This window comes from Neolamprologus brichardi, chromosome 16 (genome assembly GCF_056152115.1).
Source record: "Neolamprologus brichardi isolate AB-2024 chromosome 16, ASM5615211v1, whole genome shotgun sequence".
NCBI lineage: Eukaryota > Metazoa > Chordata > Actinopteri > Cichliformes > Cichlidae > Neolamprologus > Neolamprologus brichardi.
In genome coordinates this window covers 7,472,658-7,492,256 of record NC_142119.1, presented here as the reverse complement: position 1 = coordinate 7,492,256, position 19,599 = coordinate 7,472,658, and the positions used below count along the sequence as shown (strand labels likewise).

Sequence of the window (19,599 nt, the reverse complement as noted above, 5' to 3'; positions counted from 1 at the left end):
GAGCACTTCGCTCTCGCTCTGCAGGCCTACTTGTTGTTCCTAGAGTATTTAAAAGTAGAATGGGAGGCAGAGCCTTCAGTTTTCAGGCCCCTCTTCTGTGGAACCAGCTTCCAGTTTGGATTCAGGAGACAGACACTATCTCTACTTTTAAGATTAGGCTTCAAACTTTCCTTTTTGCTAAAGCATATAGTTAGGGCTGGACCAGGTGACCCTGAATCCTCCCTTAGTTATGCTGCAATAGGTGTAGGCTGCCGGGGATTCCCATGACGCACTGGGTGTTTTTTGTTATTAATCTCTGTCTCTCTTCCACAGCATGTCTTAATCTTGTCTTCCTTCTCTCAGCCCAACCAATCACAGCAGATGTCCCCGCCCCTCCCTGAACCTGGTTCTGCTGGAGGTTTCTTCCTGTTAAAAGGACGTTTTTCCTTCCCACTGTCGCCAAAGTGTTGGGTTTTTCTCTGTATGTGTTATTGTAGGGTCTACAGTAAAGCACCGTGAGGCGACTGTTGTTGTGATTTTATGCTGTATAAATGAAATTGAATTGAATTGGCAAACTATTGTCCTGGATGCTTACAGCAGATCTGGGTTATTATTTATTAGCCATATTTACAGGAATCCAGGGTAAATAAATGGACTGAATGGGAGTTTAACTGGAATCCTGTTCTTTGGTGTGGTATGGTTTCTCTGGGTTCCTTCATATTAGTTCACAATTATATTTACTACTCACACCAGCCTTTCAGTCGGAGAAATGCTGCCCTAGTATAGCCCATTACCTTATGGATTGTTTGCGGGTCTGCACTGGGGGTTGTTAAAGGACAGGCCTGGCAGCAGGCCCGAATGAGGTCTGATCCAAATCAATGTGTGATGGTGCAGAACCTTAGGCTCCATTAGCCTGCCTGAGCTTTAACTTCATATTGTGGTCTGGAATACATTCACTAGGCTGTCTATCTCTGGCACTCCTTCTGTCATGGCTTCCTACTAGCAATCAACTTCTTTACAAATCAGGGGTCAGTGTTAGTTCAGTGTGTGACTGCACGCTTTAAAGTTCGGCTCCGTGCAGCCCCGGCCTCACTAATGCATTCGCTGCTTCACCCAAAATTAGATTTAGGCAGGAGTTTCATTTTCCACGTCTTGGTGGATTTCTGAAAGCTGGAGCAGGAATTACAGAATGATGCCGGACAGCCTTTGCACAAACTCGAATGATGACACTTCCTTTAGAAATCGCTTTGAACCTCATTTAACTGGTTTTAAAGCCAGATGGTTGGAGCTCATTTTGATGTGCAGAGTACTTGAATCTGACAACAGCATTGCCTCTACAAATAAATGTAACCTCAGCAAGCGTTGGAGTTCAGATTTCAGACCCAGTGCCCAATGGTAGTGCTGCGTGTCAGCATCTGTGAATGTCACATTCCTCCCTGCATTCATGTCGGGTGCACTTTGTGCATATAAATTCTTGATTTGGGATATTACCGAGACCTGGGACTTTTTGAGTGTTCCCACCCTCCAGGCAGGAATAAGAGCAAATTAGACGCTGGGGAGAGGCTGTTTCTGAAGCATTCCTCCAAAATGACCTAGAGCTATGTTTACCCTTTACTCAATGTGAAATGTAAGACTTAAAGATGTTGATCTTTGCTTGATACTCAAAGCTGGGAGATTAAGACCTTAATGCTTTCAATGTTATCAGAACTAAGAGAGTCTTGTTGTATCTGTAGAAATCTTAGGGACTCTTGTCTTGCTCGGGGGCACGTGAGCAGCGAGGTCGTCTGTTTGAAATGAGATTAAGACAAAATTTGACCAGATGTGTTATCCCAGTTTCTTTCCAGTGACACCCCCACAATACATCAGCCTTTACTTAATCCTGCCGGAGCTCATAATGGAGGTCTTAGATGATCCGATATTGCAAATCCACTCTCTTTTCTCTCACACACACACACACACACACACACACACACACACACACACACACACACACACACACACACACACACACACACACACACACACACACACACACACACACACACACATATATAAAATGCATTTTTAGGAAAGGTTTCAATATGTGTATAAATATACAACAAATCAGAGTCGCTGTGACATCTAGGGCTGCCACGATTAGTCGACTAGTCACGATTACGTCGACTATTAAAATCGTCGACGACTGATTTAATAGTCGACAAGTCGTTTGAAGCCTTGTAAGATCACAAAAGACACAGGAATAAGTAGTAGGATTTAAGAGTGTAATAACGGACTGAAACAGAAGATGGCAGCACTACATGTACAAGGATGCCAGCTGCCGTTAAACCCCGAAGAAGAAGAAGCTGTGTCCCAGAATTCATAGCGCGGCCCAGCTCAGTTGTCAACAATGGCGGCAGCTAGTTAGTTTTAATATTACTCTTATTATTCTTTCTGGGTCACATAATAAACGTTTAACATATTTTCTGGCGAGAATGTAGCTGTGTAAACCTCAAATATCTGTTCAGTTTATCAAGACACTACATATTTTCAAAAGCGCTCCGATGTTTTCGGACGTCTGTTACCCGCCAGCTCGATAGCTAGCCGGGGGCAAGGCTCACTAGAGCCGTGAGAACACCGGACTCCCGGCAAATCGTTTTCAAGCCCACCACGGTCTTTCGCTACTCAGGTTAAACATGATATATAAGTCACTTAGATAACTTAAAAATGTTATTGTTTGGTTTTGTTTTTTTTTTTTAGTATTTTATTGGTTCCTGATTAAATCGGTTTGGCTGAGATTAAAGTTAGTTTTTACACAGCTGAATAAACATCAAGCAGATTAAACTCCATTGAAACAATCTGCAAATGTCATTAAAATTTAATAAACTCTCATCTTGTCTTTATTTTTAGTTAGCACATACCTTGTGCTAAATGTCAGAGAATATACTGAACAGCAGTTAGCTGTGTGCAAATGTAACGTGGAGGCTTTTGGGTTTGTGCTTTTCCAGCTACGCTTTGGCAGACGAGGCCTACCGCTCGCTGAGGGACCAGGACAAGGACCAGTGCATTCTCATCACCGGGGAGAGCGGAGCTGGGAAAACTGGTAAATGCTCAGTTTTTTTTGTTGTTGTGTCATAACATCAGAGCAGGTACACATTCAGGATCACCTCACCTCACCCCACTGAACGAACACCTTTAATCAGGCTTTAACAGAGTGTCTAACACTTCATGTGCTCAGCGCTTCTTTGTTTTAAATGTAGTCATAACTTGTAAAGAAGCCGATAAGGGCTGTGGGATGTAATGCCTCCATAAAATGGAGCTGATGTCAGTTTTGTTTTGAGAACATCGTGTTGGGACATGAAACTAGATAATGACTCGCATAAAGTCATGGCGGTAGACATATTACAGCAGACCGGCAGCAAACACACGGCTGTGGTTTCCTCATATTTGTGAAATTATGTATATTCAGAGCCAGTCAGTCACATTCACACTCTTATGAATACTTAAAGGCTGGACTTTCCATCAGACTGAAGCCTTTTTCCATATTGTGTGGTTTTTATGATGGTGTATCCATGTTCTGGAGCAGTTTCACATACTGTACAGAAACACAAGAGGAATGGCATTTCCTGTGCTCTGTCACAGGTAACAGCAGTATGCATCTGACTGTGTGTTGGCTCTGGGAGTGCTGCTGCAGCTCAGTGCAGCTGCAGACATTCATTCATACTTTGAATTCAAACTCTGACCTGTTCACACGGCCGACGTTGTCCCGAAGAACGTTCTGGCTCGGTGAGACGTAGCAGCAGCCCGAGTAAGCTGTACAAAATTCCTACATGCATTTATAAGGCTGTGCAAAACAACCTTAATGACCTCAGACTGTTATGTTTTCATTTTTCTAAAGCTGTACTTTATTTGTCGTAAGTTTGAGCGCTTTTCAGACCTCTCCATCATCCTACATCACCCCCTAAAAACCTGAATAAACTGAACACCACATGTTTAAGCAACAAATTGCATTATTAATAAAGCTAAGAAGTTCCAGCATATCAATACATTTCCTTTGTGTAACCTGTCCTGATAACCTGCTTTCAAACTCTTGCTATGCTGATCTCTGACAGGAGCTCCGATTTTCCAGCATAACTTTCCCTGCAGCCTTTGTCAGCAGTGTGTAGGAATACATGTTATCCATAACCAGGATTATTTCTCTGTGATGCATCAGTGGCGTCCACCACGGGGGGCACAGTGCAGTCAGACCGATCGTGTTCTGTTCTGTAGGATGCACCAGGCTTTATTCCAACTCCAAACCTCTCCTGGTTGCTGGAGGGAAAAGAAAAAACTACTCAGAGGAGCCGTTTCTGCAGCCAAGTCGGAGATTTGGATTTCGGTAATCTCATCAGCCCCGAAGCTCTGCAGTGAAATGAGGCCATCAAAACCAACCCCATCGATATGGGTCACTGACATTAAAGTGTGATAGGGGTTTCTTTTTTCAGGCTCTCTCTGACTGTGGCTTCTATAAAGGGGATGTGACCAAAATTATTATCAGATGCCATCTCAGTGTGCAGGAGACATAACAGTTTTTATTGTCTGCAGACGGAGTACGTTTACTTTCCTAACCTGAGAGATAACAACGTGAGGATTAAAGTCCTCAGCTTGTAACTCAGAAAAGTTTTTGCCTATGCTTAGATAAAAGTACATGTCCCGAGCTGTTTGCCAGACTAATCTGGAATCTGTACCGACGACTGCTCTGAAGGTCTTTCCTGTCCTTGCCTGGCACGCCGCACGCATCGCCGGTTCTGGGTCACCGTCCTCTCTCTGGTCAGGAGAGACAATCCTGATGCCAGCCGTCATCCAACGAGGCTTGTTGCTTGTTCAGACAGGACATGTAGCTTTTTGAGCCAAGCAGAGAATTATTTTTGGGGAAACGTGTCTTATTGCAGCACGCTGTGCTGGAGCATTTTTAAATCACTTTCAGCTCCACAGAAAGTTTTATTCCTTTGCTTTCCCCTGGCTTTCAGTGTAATCATAGTATGAATGATGATAATGTGATGCAATTCTGGTCATCATGTAATTTAACAAAGCAAGTCTTTATAACGGGACCTCCTCCTCTGCTCTGCACCCTAACGAACGATCCACACCCTGCTCTGATGGCTGTCGGGGGAGATGATGTAAGGGGGATTTTTATAGGGGATGGTGAAACGGGTCGACATCTCTGCACTTGTCCCTCAGTCATTTGAATCCCCTTATATTTATCTGTGTGTGTGTGTGTGTGTGTGTGTGTGTGTGTGTGTGTTTCAGAGGCCAGTAAGCTGGTAATGTCGTATGTGGCAGCGGTGTGTGGGAAGGGCCACGAGGTGAATAAGGTCAAGGAACAGCTGCTGCAGTCCAATCCCGTGCTGGAGGGTGAGTGAAGATGCCCAAGCTGCGTCCCAATTCAGGAGCTGGGTTGTCTGAAGTTCACGTTTGGAGGGTGGATGTGTGTTGAGGGGTTGCCAAAGCTGCTCTAATTCAAGAGATCTTCAAAGTGCAGCTGAGAAAAGCAGCTTTCTTTACTCAGCGTTTAGGAAACGAGACGACTGTGCAGGATATTTGCAGCCCGACTGTAAATACACTGCAAACTGCTGCATGAGAGCGTTTAATAATGGTCTTTGATATTTTGGCTTGATTTCCAAATGCAGAATACACCAAAACAAAAATGCAAATGCAAAGCTCCTGGCAGTTAGTCACACAACCTACAAAACATTTCTTTTAGCTAGCTTAGCTAATCCGTAAACACAGATGATTATATAACCATGGAAATGTAATCGCAGACAAGTTAACTCATCCGCAAAATAACTTTAGGGATCTTATAAATACTGTATAATACACTCTTTTATTTTCTTAGCTAAACAGGACGCTACACACACACACTCATTCCCACAGCTCAGTTTTGGCACACAAACAGCTGTATTTTAATTGGGGGCAGTGGACAGGAAATGCCCATGAATGATGAAGCTGTATGCCCGGGTTGCTGCAGAAAACTCCGCACATCTGCAAGAGTTTAGCTCACGTCAATCTAATTGCCCTAACACTGAGAAGGGGGAAAGGGAACAGAGTCACGCTTAACACGACGGATCCGTCACGCTCCCGCTCTGCGACACGATACGTGTTGGTTTCATTCTTTGTCACCCTCGGTTTCTTTTCATTTACGTCTCTTTATCTTCCTCCAGCCCTCTCCTTCCCCGTCCTCCTCTCCCTCTGGCTGCCATTGTGCCAGACTAGCAGCCCACACATTCACAGCAACCGCCGACTTAAACGCACATTAATCAGCTGTTATCAGCAATTAAGCAGTTATGCTAATAGCGCTGTGGTGCGTGACACGTTAATGGCATCTTTATGTAGAAATGTGGTGTGAAGCCAGTGGAAAGGTCGTAGCAGGGAGATGTTCTGAAAGGCCTGATTGTGCACGAAACACAAAGTTGTTTCTGTCAAAAATGAATATTTAATGAACCCTTTAGTTACGTTTATTTACAAGCAGGAGCTCGTATTGAAGCACTTTTTGAACGTGGCGTGACATCAAGGTTCAGCCCGCCCTAAGCCTGGAAAGCCCTGGTGCTTTGCTTAATCCACCCAGAATTATGGGGCTTCATCAGTACAAATGGCTTTGACATCCAGGCCATGTATGATTGACAGCTAGCTGGACTCGGGCACGAGGTTAGGGATCATTATGAAGGTTTTGAATATTCTTAATGGCCTCTCTGCAATGCATCGGCGGTAACTTTACTCGGAGGTTATTTGCACAAGCTTTGCATTATTTGTAAAGCTTTCTGAATCCATTAGTTTAATTATTTGTGTCTGATTTTTCTTTTTTTCCCTCTCTTCAGCTTTTGGAAATGCCAAAACTGTAAGAAATGACAACTCTTCCAGATTTGTAAGTATGCAGGATGAGCTTCTGTGGTTTGGAAAGATGATCTCGCTACTATTTTTTTTCAGAATGCTTTTGTTTCTTGAATACTTTGTGTGCATGCCCTGTGTGCTTATACTGTTTGTGTTTTATATGGCAACATTACTCCAAAACGTGTTTTCATGCATGTGAGTTAGTTTGACTATCATGCATGGGAATAGGTTTTTTTCAAATACAGGTGATATTTCTTGGTGTCCTCCCTGTGTTCCCATGTAATCTGAGACCCTGGATCTTCCCAGTAGATGGGTCCACACGCCCCCTCAGTCTGAGCAGGCTTTGCACATTTGATATAGTACATGTGCACATGCCTCAGGAAATGCTCTTTACATAAAGCGTGCAGGACGAGGCCTTTCACCTACACTGCGCCGCCCGTTCCTCTGCGTCTCGTATCTCTCTGAATCTGATTGTTGGAAAAGCAGGAGAAATTTAATGCCTATCTCTAACATAGGTCTGGCGTCATAAGGGTGATTAAGTAGCTGCTTTGGTCCTTGGACACACACACACACACAAATATCCAGAATCTGGTTTTATCCAGACGGTGTAAAAAGAGATGGTTTTTACTTTTTATTGCCTGGTTCAGTATTTTGGGGACGTCTGATCTCCTGTGATTTCCATTGCTGTTCATTTCTAAATGTTTCTAACAAGAATGTTTAGTTAGCTGCAGTTTCTTCAAAGAGAAAAGTCACTTCATCTTAGCAGCTGGCAGTCCATCCAAAAAAAGTCTATTTCAGTAACACCCCAGCCCCCCAGGACTGAACTTTGTTTTCCTTCTTATGCCTGACGCTCGATTATTGTAAAAGAAAACGATTCTCCCAGCGTGTGCCAGCTCGCAGGCGAACTGCCAACGTACCTGTCGTGTCCCAGTTTTTGTCACTGTGCACACGGTTTTTAATCATCCGTCTACTTTTAGATGGCAGCACATGCCGGTGCACGGACATGCAGTTGTAGCGGTGAGCGTTATAACGGATTATGACCCTGATCTGTTTATATTTAGCTAACCTTCGCAGCAACCTCAGGCCCGCTCACCAGATATCAGCTCATCAGAGCGCCATCGGTTGATCAGAAAACTATAAGTCAAGCTGGCTCTTCATTTCGCTGAGTGCAGCAGGCTTATTGAGTTTGGCTAAAACCCATTTACCAGCAGAGCTCGGCCTGTTCAGAGGAGCTGTCTGCTATTAATACATCAGAGGAGAAAAAGCCCAAACACAGGACTCTCTGTCTCAACTTCCAGGTTTCAGAGAGAGTCAGAAAAAGGCCTGAATGTCATTTTTAAAAAAAAAAGAAAAAAAGAGGTCATGCCTCCCTGTTATCTTTAGGTGCTCGGAGTCCTTACACTTCTCTGACCGACTGAATCTATATGACGTTTTTAAAAATAGACAATGGCAATAAAATCTAACTGCTGCTCTTTGACCCTCAGGGGAAGTACATGGACATTGAGTTTGACTTCAAAGGAGATCCCCTGGGCGGAGTCATCAGTAACTGTGAGTAATAAAATGGAAAGAAAGCTTCTTTTCTTTTTTTTTCCCGATTGATATTTTAAATATTTGTAACTCACATTCCTCTGAACACGCCGTCATTCCAGCCTCGTCTTTCTCCCCTCGGGTCCTTGGCAGTGTTTTGGTTTGATCTCGCCTCTGTTCACATTGTTTTGTCTGTGCTGGTTTCCCCGGCAGAGGTCACAGAAACAAAGACGGAAGCTGACAGCCGAGGCACAAATGAACCTCTGTCTGCTCGCCCGAGTCAGTCAGACACAAAGATGGTCTGTGAAAAGCAGCTGCTGACATGTGACTTGGTGAGACTGAGCCGGCTAGCTACACGGCTGCTCTTCCAGGGCAGGCCTGGATGGATTCCTCTCTGCTCGTTATGTTTTAGACGTACCTCCTCGGAGCCTTCGCTGCTTCCTACGGCCGAGAATAGCTGGTTATAATTTATGAGAAGTTCTCAGTAGTGTTGGTAATGATAGTGGGGAGACATTTTTGGCATGCCTTTAGTCACAACATAACACAATATTGTTCCTGCACTGATGCTTGAATGTGTGTTTGCTTATCTGAGGCTGAGGGAACATTAAATAAATGCTGTTCAGGAGGCTTTGCAGCAGAAAGTGGAATCCTTCCTTCTCTTCAAAGTAAAGCTGAGTAATGAGTGTGGCTGGACATGGCTGTGCTCAGGTCACCCTGTGTCTGTCTCTGATGGAGGAACTGGTTTTCAGTGGCTTGTCTTGTTCTCTCTGTATCTTTAATCACAGCTCTGTATTGCTGCTGACAGCCACTCAGTTGTGGATGTTGTATTATTGATGTGCAAGCTCTCACGGAGCCACTTACGTGATTCGTGGCCGATGGGTGTCACAGATTCACGTTGGGCCCAATCCGCTGCTAACCCCGACAGCCCCGGGGCTGCAGCGACCTCTAGTTTGGTGCTTGCAGTGGAGCCACGACCACAGATCTGCGAGTCAGTATTTAAACAGCCTTAAGTGCTGAAAATGGCCAAAAGCCGTTTTTATTTCCTTCTGATTTTTGGTCCCGGTCACTGTGGTCAGTTTGTTTCCCCAGACTGTTCACTTGAGTACAACATCAACTCTTCAAGTTTCCTAAAATAAGCTGTTTTTTAAAAATAGACAAATTGAATGCTTATTCAGCCGGTGATGTTGCTGAGCAGCACAGTCGGGCTTTAATTAAATCGTACTCCTCCTGATGTGGTGAGAGGATGATGGGTCCCTCTTTAATCAGGTGCACTTGGTTCCAGCCCCGGAGAAAGGGCTGACGTCTGATATCGTTCGTGGGGTTTCTTCCTGTGGTGTTTGCACACAGAGATAATTACCAATATTGGTTTGGTCACCTTGGAGACTGAAAAAATCATCGCTGGACGAGGATCCCAGTCGAGCTCTATAAATACAGACCGGGCAGCTTTAATTCCTGAGGCTCGGCTCGATATTTACTGCTGGGGGCACCTGAGAGTGGCAGCAGAAGGATTTCCTGTGCAGGCTTCTGGTTTGTCTGTGTGTCATTGTTTCCTTTTGTTTTTTCTTTCTTTCTTTTTTTAGATCTGCTAGAGAAGTCACGTGTGGTGAAGCAGCCGAGAGGAGAGAGGAACTTCCACGTCTTTTATCAGCTTCTGTCTGGAGCCTCAGACGACACGCTCAGTGAGTAAAACTGCTGGAAAAGCTGGTCGAATGGTGGCCTGGACAGGAACGTAGAGCTGTCGGGATCTTGGATCTGAGATAAATGCCACTTTGAGAATCGGGGAAAAAGACCTCAGAATGTGCACGTCTCTGGATGCTCGCAGTATGAATTAAAAAAATAGGCCTGCCCATTGACGAGTGTTCTGCTTACTGTTAAGTTTACCGTGTGTATACTTTGTAAATGTGCCAATCCCCCTTCATGCAGCTGCATGAGCACATGGCTAACGCATTAATAAGTCACCCTTCCTGCCTAATAAACACCACGAGAACAAAGACTGAGAGTGAAACCCACTCGCTCTGTTTGCGTTTCTGCTGCGAGGGGCCATTGTTTAATGTTCTTCACAAAGGAGAACAATATACTGGTCATTGACCCCAGAGCGCACACATCACTGAGGCTCTAGCTGTTGTTAATACTGCTATGAATGAAATCTGACACATGCACCCAGAAGAGGAATAGAGTTCTCTACTAAATGACAGGGAGGCCTTTAAAGAGGGCAATCTGATCTTCCAGCATGATGTTCACAGCAGCAGCTCAGTGTTTGAATTACACCGTGTCAGAACTGAAGGAGGGCAATACCCCAGGGCTTAGACACATTTTTCTAAAATTTCTAAGGCAACACCATCAGTTGTGTGTGTTTCTTTAAACGGGACTTGAATTCAGCATCTTCTATCAGTTCACAGAGCTGTGCTGGATTTTATGGAGCAGCTGGCAGGAGTGTAGGTGCGCTGCATGAGTTTAAATGACAACCGCATGGTTTGTGTGTCACAGGGAAGCTAAAGCTGGACCGGGACTTTAGCAAGTACAACTACCTGAGCCTGGACTCTGCTGTGGTCAGCGGACTGGATGATGCGGCTAACTTCAGGACAGTCAGAGTGAGTAGAGCGCATATGTGTCTGTATGACTGGTGGAGCCCCGACGCTGCGCCTCACCCTCATGACGTTCGGCACAGACTTTCCTCTCTGCGGGATTTCTGTTAACTCGGTGTGGCGCGGCAGAGCGAGGAGGCGGTCTGATTGTCCTGTTATCTCCACGGCAGAACAAATGAACAAACGTGCTTTAGCGTCAGTATTGCTGGCTGTGTAAACACTTCACGCCAGCGGCCCTCCCACCTGTTGCAAAACCAGGTGAACTTTGATCTTGACGGTGGATTAAAGACTGGTTTGTATTGATTAAACACAGGAAAAACTCCAAAAACACTAACAGAGAAACCCACGGGAGAAAAGAGAGTTTCCTCTTATTGAAGCTCTGCACAAATATGTGCTATTTTGTCTTTGCGCGTCTTCTCAGCCTTATTGATAGTAACACAGAGGATGTTGTGTCTGGAAGAAGCGCTCTGCTATCCGCTGTGCTGTGTCATTAGGCCTGTTTCAGCATGCTTTGCTCAGCTACTGTATAAGCCCCTACAGTCTGCTCTGTCACACTCTACTGTACTCGCTTCCCCCTCCTCACATCCTGCTTCTCATCGACTCCCACAGAGTTTTTAACGCCGTTCCTGCTGCAGCTGCGTTTCACCACAGGAAGCACAAGACGACATTCCCTCCACACAATGACCCCACCACGCGGAGCTTTCTTTTCTTAAATGTTTATTTGTTGATGTTTGATTAAATGTTTGTGATTCATGAATTCTCCGTCATCGTTCGTCACCATTCGCCGCTCTGTGTTTGTGATCCAGGAAGAGGAAGTTTGACTATGAAGTTTGATATGATGGCCCGGGATTCCGTTAAAGAGATTTAAATATTCAAATACATGATTTCATGATTTCATGATTTCAGGTGTTATGATAGCTTGTGCTGATATGTTTGATAGGATTTTGCTTTTGTGTATATATACAGTGTGTACAAGTTTGAGTGGATTCCACAAACCAGTGAGAAGACTAGATGTGTCTTTTTAATAAACTCATTGTGAGAGCACTGATCACAGAGCAGTGATATACACCAACCAGGCACAACATTATCAGCACCTGTCTAATATTGTGTTGGTCCTCCTGACTCATCGAGGTATGGACTCCGCCCCTGAAGGTGTGTTGTATCTAGACCCAGATGTAGATCCTGTAAGTCCTGTATGCTGTGAGGTGGGGCCTCCACGTGTCGGTCCAGCACATGGCTCGACTGGATTCAGATCTGGAGAATTTGGAGGTCAAGTCAACTCCTCAAACTGGTTGTTGTGCTCAAACCATTCCTGAACCATTTCTGACTTGTGGCACATTATCCCGCTGAAGAGGCCACAGCCATCAGGGAACACTGTTTCCATGAAAGGGTGTAGATGATGTTCAACAATGCTTAGGTAGATGGTACGTGTCAAAGTAACATCCACATGGATGCAGGACACAAGGTTTCCCAGCAGAACATTGCTCAAAGCATTACACTGCCCCTGCTGGCTGGCCTTCTTCCCATAATGCATCCTGATGTACCAGATGTTCCCCAGGTAAGTGATGAACAATCACCCAGCCATCCGCGTGCTTCATCAGACCAGCCCACCTTCTTCCATCGCTCTGTGGTCCAGATGTGATGGCCACATGTTGGTGCTTTCAGCAGCAGACAGTGGTCGGCATGGAGACCCTGTCAGGTCTGCAGCTCCAGACACAGCAAACTGTGATGCTCTGTGTTTTCTCACCTTTCTATCAGAACCAGCATGAATGTTTTCTGCAATTTGAGCTCATCTGTTGGACTGAAGAGCTGCTGTGGGAGTAAAGGCTGACCATAAGGGAGTCTTGGCCACCCATGACCCTATCACTGGTTCACCTACCTTGGATCACTGACCCCTGCAGATCAGGAACACCCCGCAGGAGCTGACCCAGTTCTATCAAACGCTCTCAAATCCTTATGCTTGAAAATGATTCCTGCTTCTAGCATCAACTTTAAGGACAAAATGTTCCCCCTCTCTCTGACACATCCCGCCCACTAACAGAGGCCATGATGAAGATATAATCAGTCAGCTGTCAGGATGTTATGTGTGATGTTTGTAGGTGTTCACCTCTGCACCAAGTTGCAGGAACATCGGTGCCTTAGTGACGTCGTTTCTGTCTTTTCCCTCTTCTCGCCGTCTTCCAGAACGCCATGCAGATCGTGGGCTTCATGGAGGACGAGGTGCAGTCGGTGCTGGAGCTGGTGGCAGCTGTGCTGAAGCTTGGCAACATAGAGTTCAAGCCAGAGTCGCGCTGCAACGGCACCGACGAGAGCCGCGTCAAAGACAAAAATGGTGGGCTTGGTGCTGCTGCGTCTTCATCTGACATATTTTACACTGTTGTTTTGGGGTTTTTTATTCAGAGGAGTTATTGTGAATATTTTCTCCTTTCATTTAACCCTTTTGACCCACTGCTCACTGGGCCTGGTCCAGAGTCACCGTCCCCTGTTGGCAGCTTGTGGTCCTCAAACAATATTTGTGTTATGATTTGCGTGACAAGAGTTTCACTCTCACAGCTCCTCTTTTTAGGGAAATCATTCATTTGCATTTTCCCCTCAGTGAGTCTTGGACAACCATGCTTTCCTCTTTTTTTCCACATTTGAATCAAAGACTGCATTGTTAATAATCAGCTGCAACGTGTTATTCAGATGAGTCCTCTGTTTTTGCTTTTCCCTTGACTCTGCCGGTGGGAACACCTCATTGCTGGGAATAAAACACAAACGCTGAGGAGGTTACGAGGGTTGATTCTTCCTCCTTACAGCTTCCTTATAACGTTACCCTCTGATTCGAATCAAATGTAGAATAAGACCCACCACAAGGTGAGACCTGATGTCTGCAGAAGCATTTTCTTTGTGTCTTAATCCGTTTTCTGTGGCTACTTTGCAGATTTGAAGGAGATGTGTGAGCTGCTGGGGATTGAGCAGTCGGTGCTGGAGAGGGCGTTCAGCTACCGCACAGTGGAGGCTAAAATGGAGAAAGTCTCCACGACGCTGAATGTGGCCCAGGTCAGAGACAGACTTGCATGTCTTTCACCTCCTTATTACACACACACGCGCACACACACACACACCAAAAGGCCATTTCTTCCCGTTGACTTGCTTTACTGGCTGCCGACTCTGATCCGTGCCACTTCTACATGACAACGTGTGCATTATAGATGTGCAGTATTCCTCCTGGAAATTCAAATGTAGGTCATATTTTCGAGGTTAGTGGATTCATTCAGACTCTTCATATAACATTAATGCTGCAAACATGGGTCCTGTGTGCCCAGAACAGACGAGGAAAGGGTTTATTAACCTGACTTTATAATACTCATATTTCTGTTCATGTATGGCCTCCGCTCTCTGCCGGCGGTTTCCTTTGAATCAGTGTAGCCACAATAGGTTAGTGAAAGTCTGCAGATATGTAATAAAATGAATCGTTGCCGATTCTGCTGGTTCGCTTTATTGTCGCTTCCTCATTAACAGTGTCTTCATTCACAGGCCTACTATGCCCGAGATGCCCTTGCCAAAAATCTCTACAGTCGCTTGTTTAGCTGGCTGGTTACCAGAATCAATGAAAGCATACAAGTAAGTGATGTCAGACATCTTTTTAATTTATTTATTTAGACTGGCAAAACTCCACTGCTGTACTTTATTCCTAATGGTACCAATATTGTGTCCTTGCAGGCACAAACTAAAGCTCGGCACAAGGTCATGGGCGTCCTGGACATCTATGGCTTTGAGATATTTGAGGTGAGACAAATAGCAGCTCAGACCAGCCTTTTTTTTTTATCCTGACAGGCCACAAGGACACAGTCGGACCATCCAAACATTTTTATTACAAGGAAAAGAATTTTGCCCTCGGCTGTTTGCGTGCATGTTTTGGTACCTTTGTGGAGCCGATCGGCAGAAACGTAGAGCTGATAAAACCACACTGAGATCAGATTAGTTCAGTTTTTGTTGTTGCTCCTGGAGTTGAAATTATTTTTGTGGAAAAGTGGTTTCAATTCTCAAAATCTGCATTTCACAGCAGGAAAATAGCCTTTGCATCAGCGCACTGCTCACCACACTCTGCACGTCATATTCATGCTGTTGTTACACAATCAAAGGTGATTCTGATTCTCAGCATTAACATCACATATTACAGCGAGACGTAGAATAGACGGCTCCATTTATGCTACTGTATACAAAGTAATGCACCAAACGCCACATAGACAGCAATGCATGTAAACATGTGACACAGAGTTTGAACACACTGTAAACAGAATGACGGCTTTAAAAGTTTCTTTGTTCTGATGCACGATGCCCCCCGTTCATGTCTTGCTCCTATCCCTGCCCGTTCACCCCACTCACTCTCGAGTCCTTCCTCTCCTCTCGTTGTTGTTGTGTCTGGGTCACCAGAATGGAGTAAGTAACACCTGCACCTGTTTGCTGTGGCCGCGAGCATGCTGTGATCTAAACTCCTTAATTCACCTCCCTGTTAAAGACGATTCAGGGCTCCTCGTGTGCAGCAGAGCCACACGGCTGAAAGGAGGCTGGACAAGCCAAAGTCACAGTCTGCTTAAGTCAGTTCAGTCAGTACACTTAACAGCAATGCACTCTAATGCAACAGGCCTGCAGTAAAGCCTACATGTATAACAGTTATGTGAAGAATGTGAAGCTCTCAGCCTTATTGTTTGTTGCACTAATAGGTGTTTCTATTATTAATATTAATGAGTGTAGAATTAAATGCTTTCTTAGAACGATCAGGTGTTTCAATAAGAAAGCTGATTGCTGAGCCTTTATTTGGCTCCAGTTTTTAAACAGGATGAAGTTATTAGTTTAAAAATGGATCGTTATTTTGGAGAGATGAAAAATGTATTTACTTTATTTATATCATGCTGATATTTGACACAGACCGTACCAACAATCGTGACACTTTAGCTCGCAACATATTAAAAGCGTCATAAAACGATCATGTGTTACATTTTAGTTTAAACAAAATAACATGGTTAACATGTCAGTTACTGAGCTTCAGAGGAAGAATTGCAACATTGTTAATTTTGGCTAAATGTTTATTATTCAAACATGGAACCATTGATGAAAGTCAGTGAACGTGAAGCATTTTTATTATTTCCTTGAATGAATATTAACCACTTGTCATAAAAACATCGACTGTAGATAAAATAGTTTTGGTTTCTTTTACATGTTTCAGCCACGCATCTGCTGCCACTTTGGAGCCGACGTGTGTGTGTGTGCGTGCGTGTGTGTGAAGACAACCTTTTCGTTTCTCAGTAAAAGGAAATTTTTTTTAAAAACTGATCCACTTGTACGTGTGGATCCTATTTCCTTGTCACTGAGAACCTCTACTCCGAGCTGTTGGACTAAACGGTCTTTGAACCTCTAACCGTAGCAATTAAATGTTAACCTAACCCAGTGTGCCAAGAAGCATGACTCACCACTAAACACCGTCATGATTGATGACAATAATAAGTGAATGCTGTGGAAATTAAGTGGTCGAGGCTGTTATATAGTCAACGCTCCATCAATGTTTAATGAAATCTAATCCAAGACAGTTCACAGGAACGTGTTCTGATAAGAATTTGTCATTAACTGGTATTATTCCAACCTTCCTGGTATCCATTGTTCAACGTCCAGATTGATTAGGTGTGTGCTCAGTCAGAGAATGAGTTGGCAAATGCTCAGACAGAAGGAACGAGCTGCTGTTCAAACGTATTATCACTGGTGTCATTTCAGAGGTACGGTAAGTGTCAGTGCGTGCAGCGACATCAAGTGATGCTGGGATACAGTCGTGCTTTACTCTTCGTTTTCTGAGAATGTTTTCTAAAAGCAGCTGTGCAGCTGTTGAGGATATGAATTCACTTCCAGGATGCGCAGGTGCAACCGTACTTTTTAATAAAACACAACAGGAAATTAGCTTGGAAAAGTGAATTGAACAGACAAATCCAGTGGAAATGGATACGAAGGATGAGTCTCAGTTAGCCAAGAGAAGAAGAAGCTGAAGCAGATTTGACAGATAAGCTTTTAATACAATGAAAGATAAGATGATCCTTCAGACATAGATTCCTGAAGTGTAGTACTTACAAACAGCTGGATGTTGGATATCCAGATATGTAGATGTTCCACCTGTCCTACCTTCTTCTAACCTATTATTAAGCCACTCAGCAGACTGCACAGACCGTTAGTGGCAGGAATTCTCTGAAATGCAGATGAACCAACACATTAACAGAAGCAGGGTCTGACTGTTTTTATCCTCCTGGTGCTACACCCACAGGACAACAGCTTTGAGCAGTTCATCATCAACTACTGCAACGAGAAACTGCAGCAGATCTTCATCGAGCTGACCCTGCGTGAGGAGCAGGAAGAGTATGTCAGAGAGGTGAGTGTGTGAATGGTGAACTCTGGGATCTGACCAGCACAGCTGTGCAGAATCTGCATCTGCATCACTCTACGCGTCGGCGCTCTGCACACCTTTGTTGCGCTGACGGCTTATTATCGCAGCATGAGCTCAACTTGAGCTTGGCGCTCATCTGTTTAAGCTCTACAAGCCTCGCCCTTTGACCAGACGCATTATTACTTTGCGCGTGTCTCTGTCATGAAAACCCTCTTCATTTATTCCTTTCACGTCTTCCCTCTGTGGATTCTTGGGGACGGAAATGGTCTTCCGCTCCGGCGAGAGTAAACACTCCCCGCTGTGGGCCTTTAGGCTCTGTTTGTTTTCTGAGCTCTGTGTATGAGTGCAGCGGTAGTGACCCCCACGCCACTTCCCTACTAACACCACCACCAATGATATTCCACTCCTGGCCTCTCTCCAGTATACTGCATGGGAAAATACCGCAGTGCTGGAGCAAGAAGGGAGGATTACCAATCAGGAATGTGGCCGGCCATCCGTCAGTTTAAGCTATGCCTCCTGTGTAGGGATGGGTATTGATAAGATTTTCACGATTCCGATTCCATTTTCGATTCTGTTTAACGATTCGATTCTTTATCGATTCTCTTATCGATTTTTTTTTTAAAAAAAAAAAAGGAGAACACTAAGGTCAATTAGCTTAGATCTTTGTTTTATATCTTCTCTTTGAACAAGATAGAAATTTAGTAGTAACATTGCCTTACAAACCCAACAGTGAGATCTTAACAGATCCAACCTACGGCTCTTCAATGGGGTGTCACTGGGTCCCCAGGAAAAAAAATTGTGAATGTAAAATAATAAAATAAATATTCTTCTGTAGCAATTACACAAGAATATCCAATAATGTCCCTGCCTACAATTAAACACATTCACTTACCGAAAATCGGGGGCATCTGCTGTGGCAAATGGGTGCAAGCCTTTTACCACAAACTTAGTCACTGCTCCGTGACATTCGTCTATCCTGGCCTGAAAGGAGACGCTACCGGTAGACTGTAGCAAGAACTGCCAGCATCTGAGCCAGCCAGACTCTGTCTGTCTCTCTCATCATGGTCACCTAAATGCACAGTAATGGCAGGTTTTGTAATAAGGCAGATCGCGCTAACATAATATGCACTGTTAGTTGATTATTTACCTGCCGTATTAACGGGAGAGGACGTGCAAACTTTACCGCTGCTGCTGGGTTGAGATTCACGAGTCCGGAGCGGAATTAAAAATACGACATTCATTTAAGGTTATCGGGTGTTTTGTGAGCAAATGCTTTTGCATATTCGTAGTGTTTCCTCCCTTAAATGAAATATCTACTTTGCAAGTATTGCAAGTTGCCCTGTTGTCATCCGTTCTCGTAAAGTATAACCAAACTTTTTAGCGTTTGAGCCGCCATGTTTCCTGCCAGGTAAATGACGCTCCGCAACGTGGTGACGTCATTCGGGGCGACTGGAATCGATAAGGGAATCGTTTGCAAAAATGGCAAACGATTCCAAGGAATTGAAACAGTGGGAACCGGTTCTCAACAAGAACCGGTTTTCGATACCCATCCCTACTCCTGTGCATCCACCCCTCCCCTCTCCAAAATATCTGTCCAATTGCTTACCCCGACCTATGTTACCAAGCCGTTAGTAGCTATGAAGTTGATAAATCGTTTTTTCAAGGCGCAGTGAACCTTTCTGAGAGGGCAAGATTGAAATTGTTCCTCTTTTGAGTCTCCAAAGGGACTGTGGCCTTGACGTGAGGGAGACGGAGCCTGTAGGACATAACATCAAAGCACCGAGGACAATTATGGCTTCAGAACTGATGGAAACGCATCAGTTTATCCTGATTAAATCATTTTCAATAAACGCACTCGAGTTCAAGATGAAAGAAACAAGATCTGTGACCAACCTAAGTCTCTGTTTTTTCCTTCCCGGAGCATTTGTTCTCATTACGCCCATGTCAATATTAAGTGCTGCAACATGTGTCTCTGTAACTGCAGCACATGAATACTTGGTAAAGACGATAGATGAAAGTGAGGTGCACGCTGAAAATGCACGTGCTGTGCTGAGCTCTCCCACATGCAGCGGACATCAGTTTCTAAAATGTACACAAATGTCTGTATACCTCTGCTTGTGCATTTGTTACAGGGCATCGAGTGGACCAACATCGAATATTTCAACAATGCCATCATCTGTGACCTGATTGAGAACGTAAGTCCTGTGTCTGTTCTTGGCTTTTCATGTTCTCCACACTTATTATGTTTCTCTG

General features: G+C 44.4%; 1 protein-coding gene across 5 annotated transcripts in view; it reads left to right on the top strand.

Annotated features, from left to right (window-relative positions):
* myo1b (myosin IB) overlaps positions 1–19,599 on the top strand; it is a 54,417-nt gene that overhangs the window by 22,306 nt on the left and 12,512 nt on the right. For all 5 annotated transcript variants that reach the window (XM_087829598.1, XM_087829599.1, XM_087829601.1 and 2 more), the window contains exons 4-15: positions 2,964–3,058; positions 5,245–5,349; positions 6,810–6,856; positions 8,307–8,370; positions 9,930–10,028; positions 10,837–10,940; positions 13,119–13,266; positions 13,858–13,976; positions 14,454–14,540; positions 14,640–14,705; positions 17,227–17,331; positions 19,479–19,541. In XM_087829598.1, the coding sequence (XP_087685724.1) occupies positions 2,964–3,058; positions 5,245–5,349; positions 6,810–6,856; positions 8,307–8,370; positions 9,930–10,028; positions 10,837–10,940; positions 13,119–13,266; positions 13,858–13,976; positions 14,454–14,540; positions 14,640–14,705; positions 17,227–17,331; positions 19,479–19,541 (1,102 nt within the window). The remainder of the gene's footprint in view (positions 1–2,963; positions 3,059–5,244; positions 5,350–6,809; positions 6,857–8,306; positions 8,371–9,929; positions 10,029–10,836; positions 10,941–13,118; positions 13,267–13,857; positions 13,977–14,453; positions 14,541–14,639; positions 14,706–17,226; positions 17,332–19,478; positions 19,542–19,599) is intronic.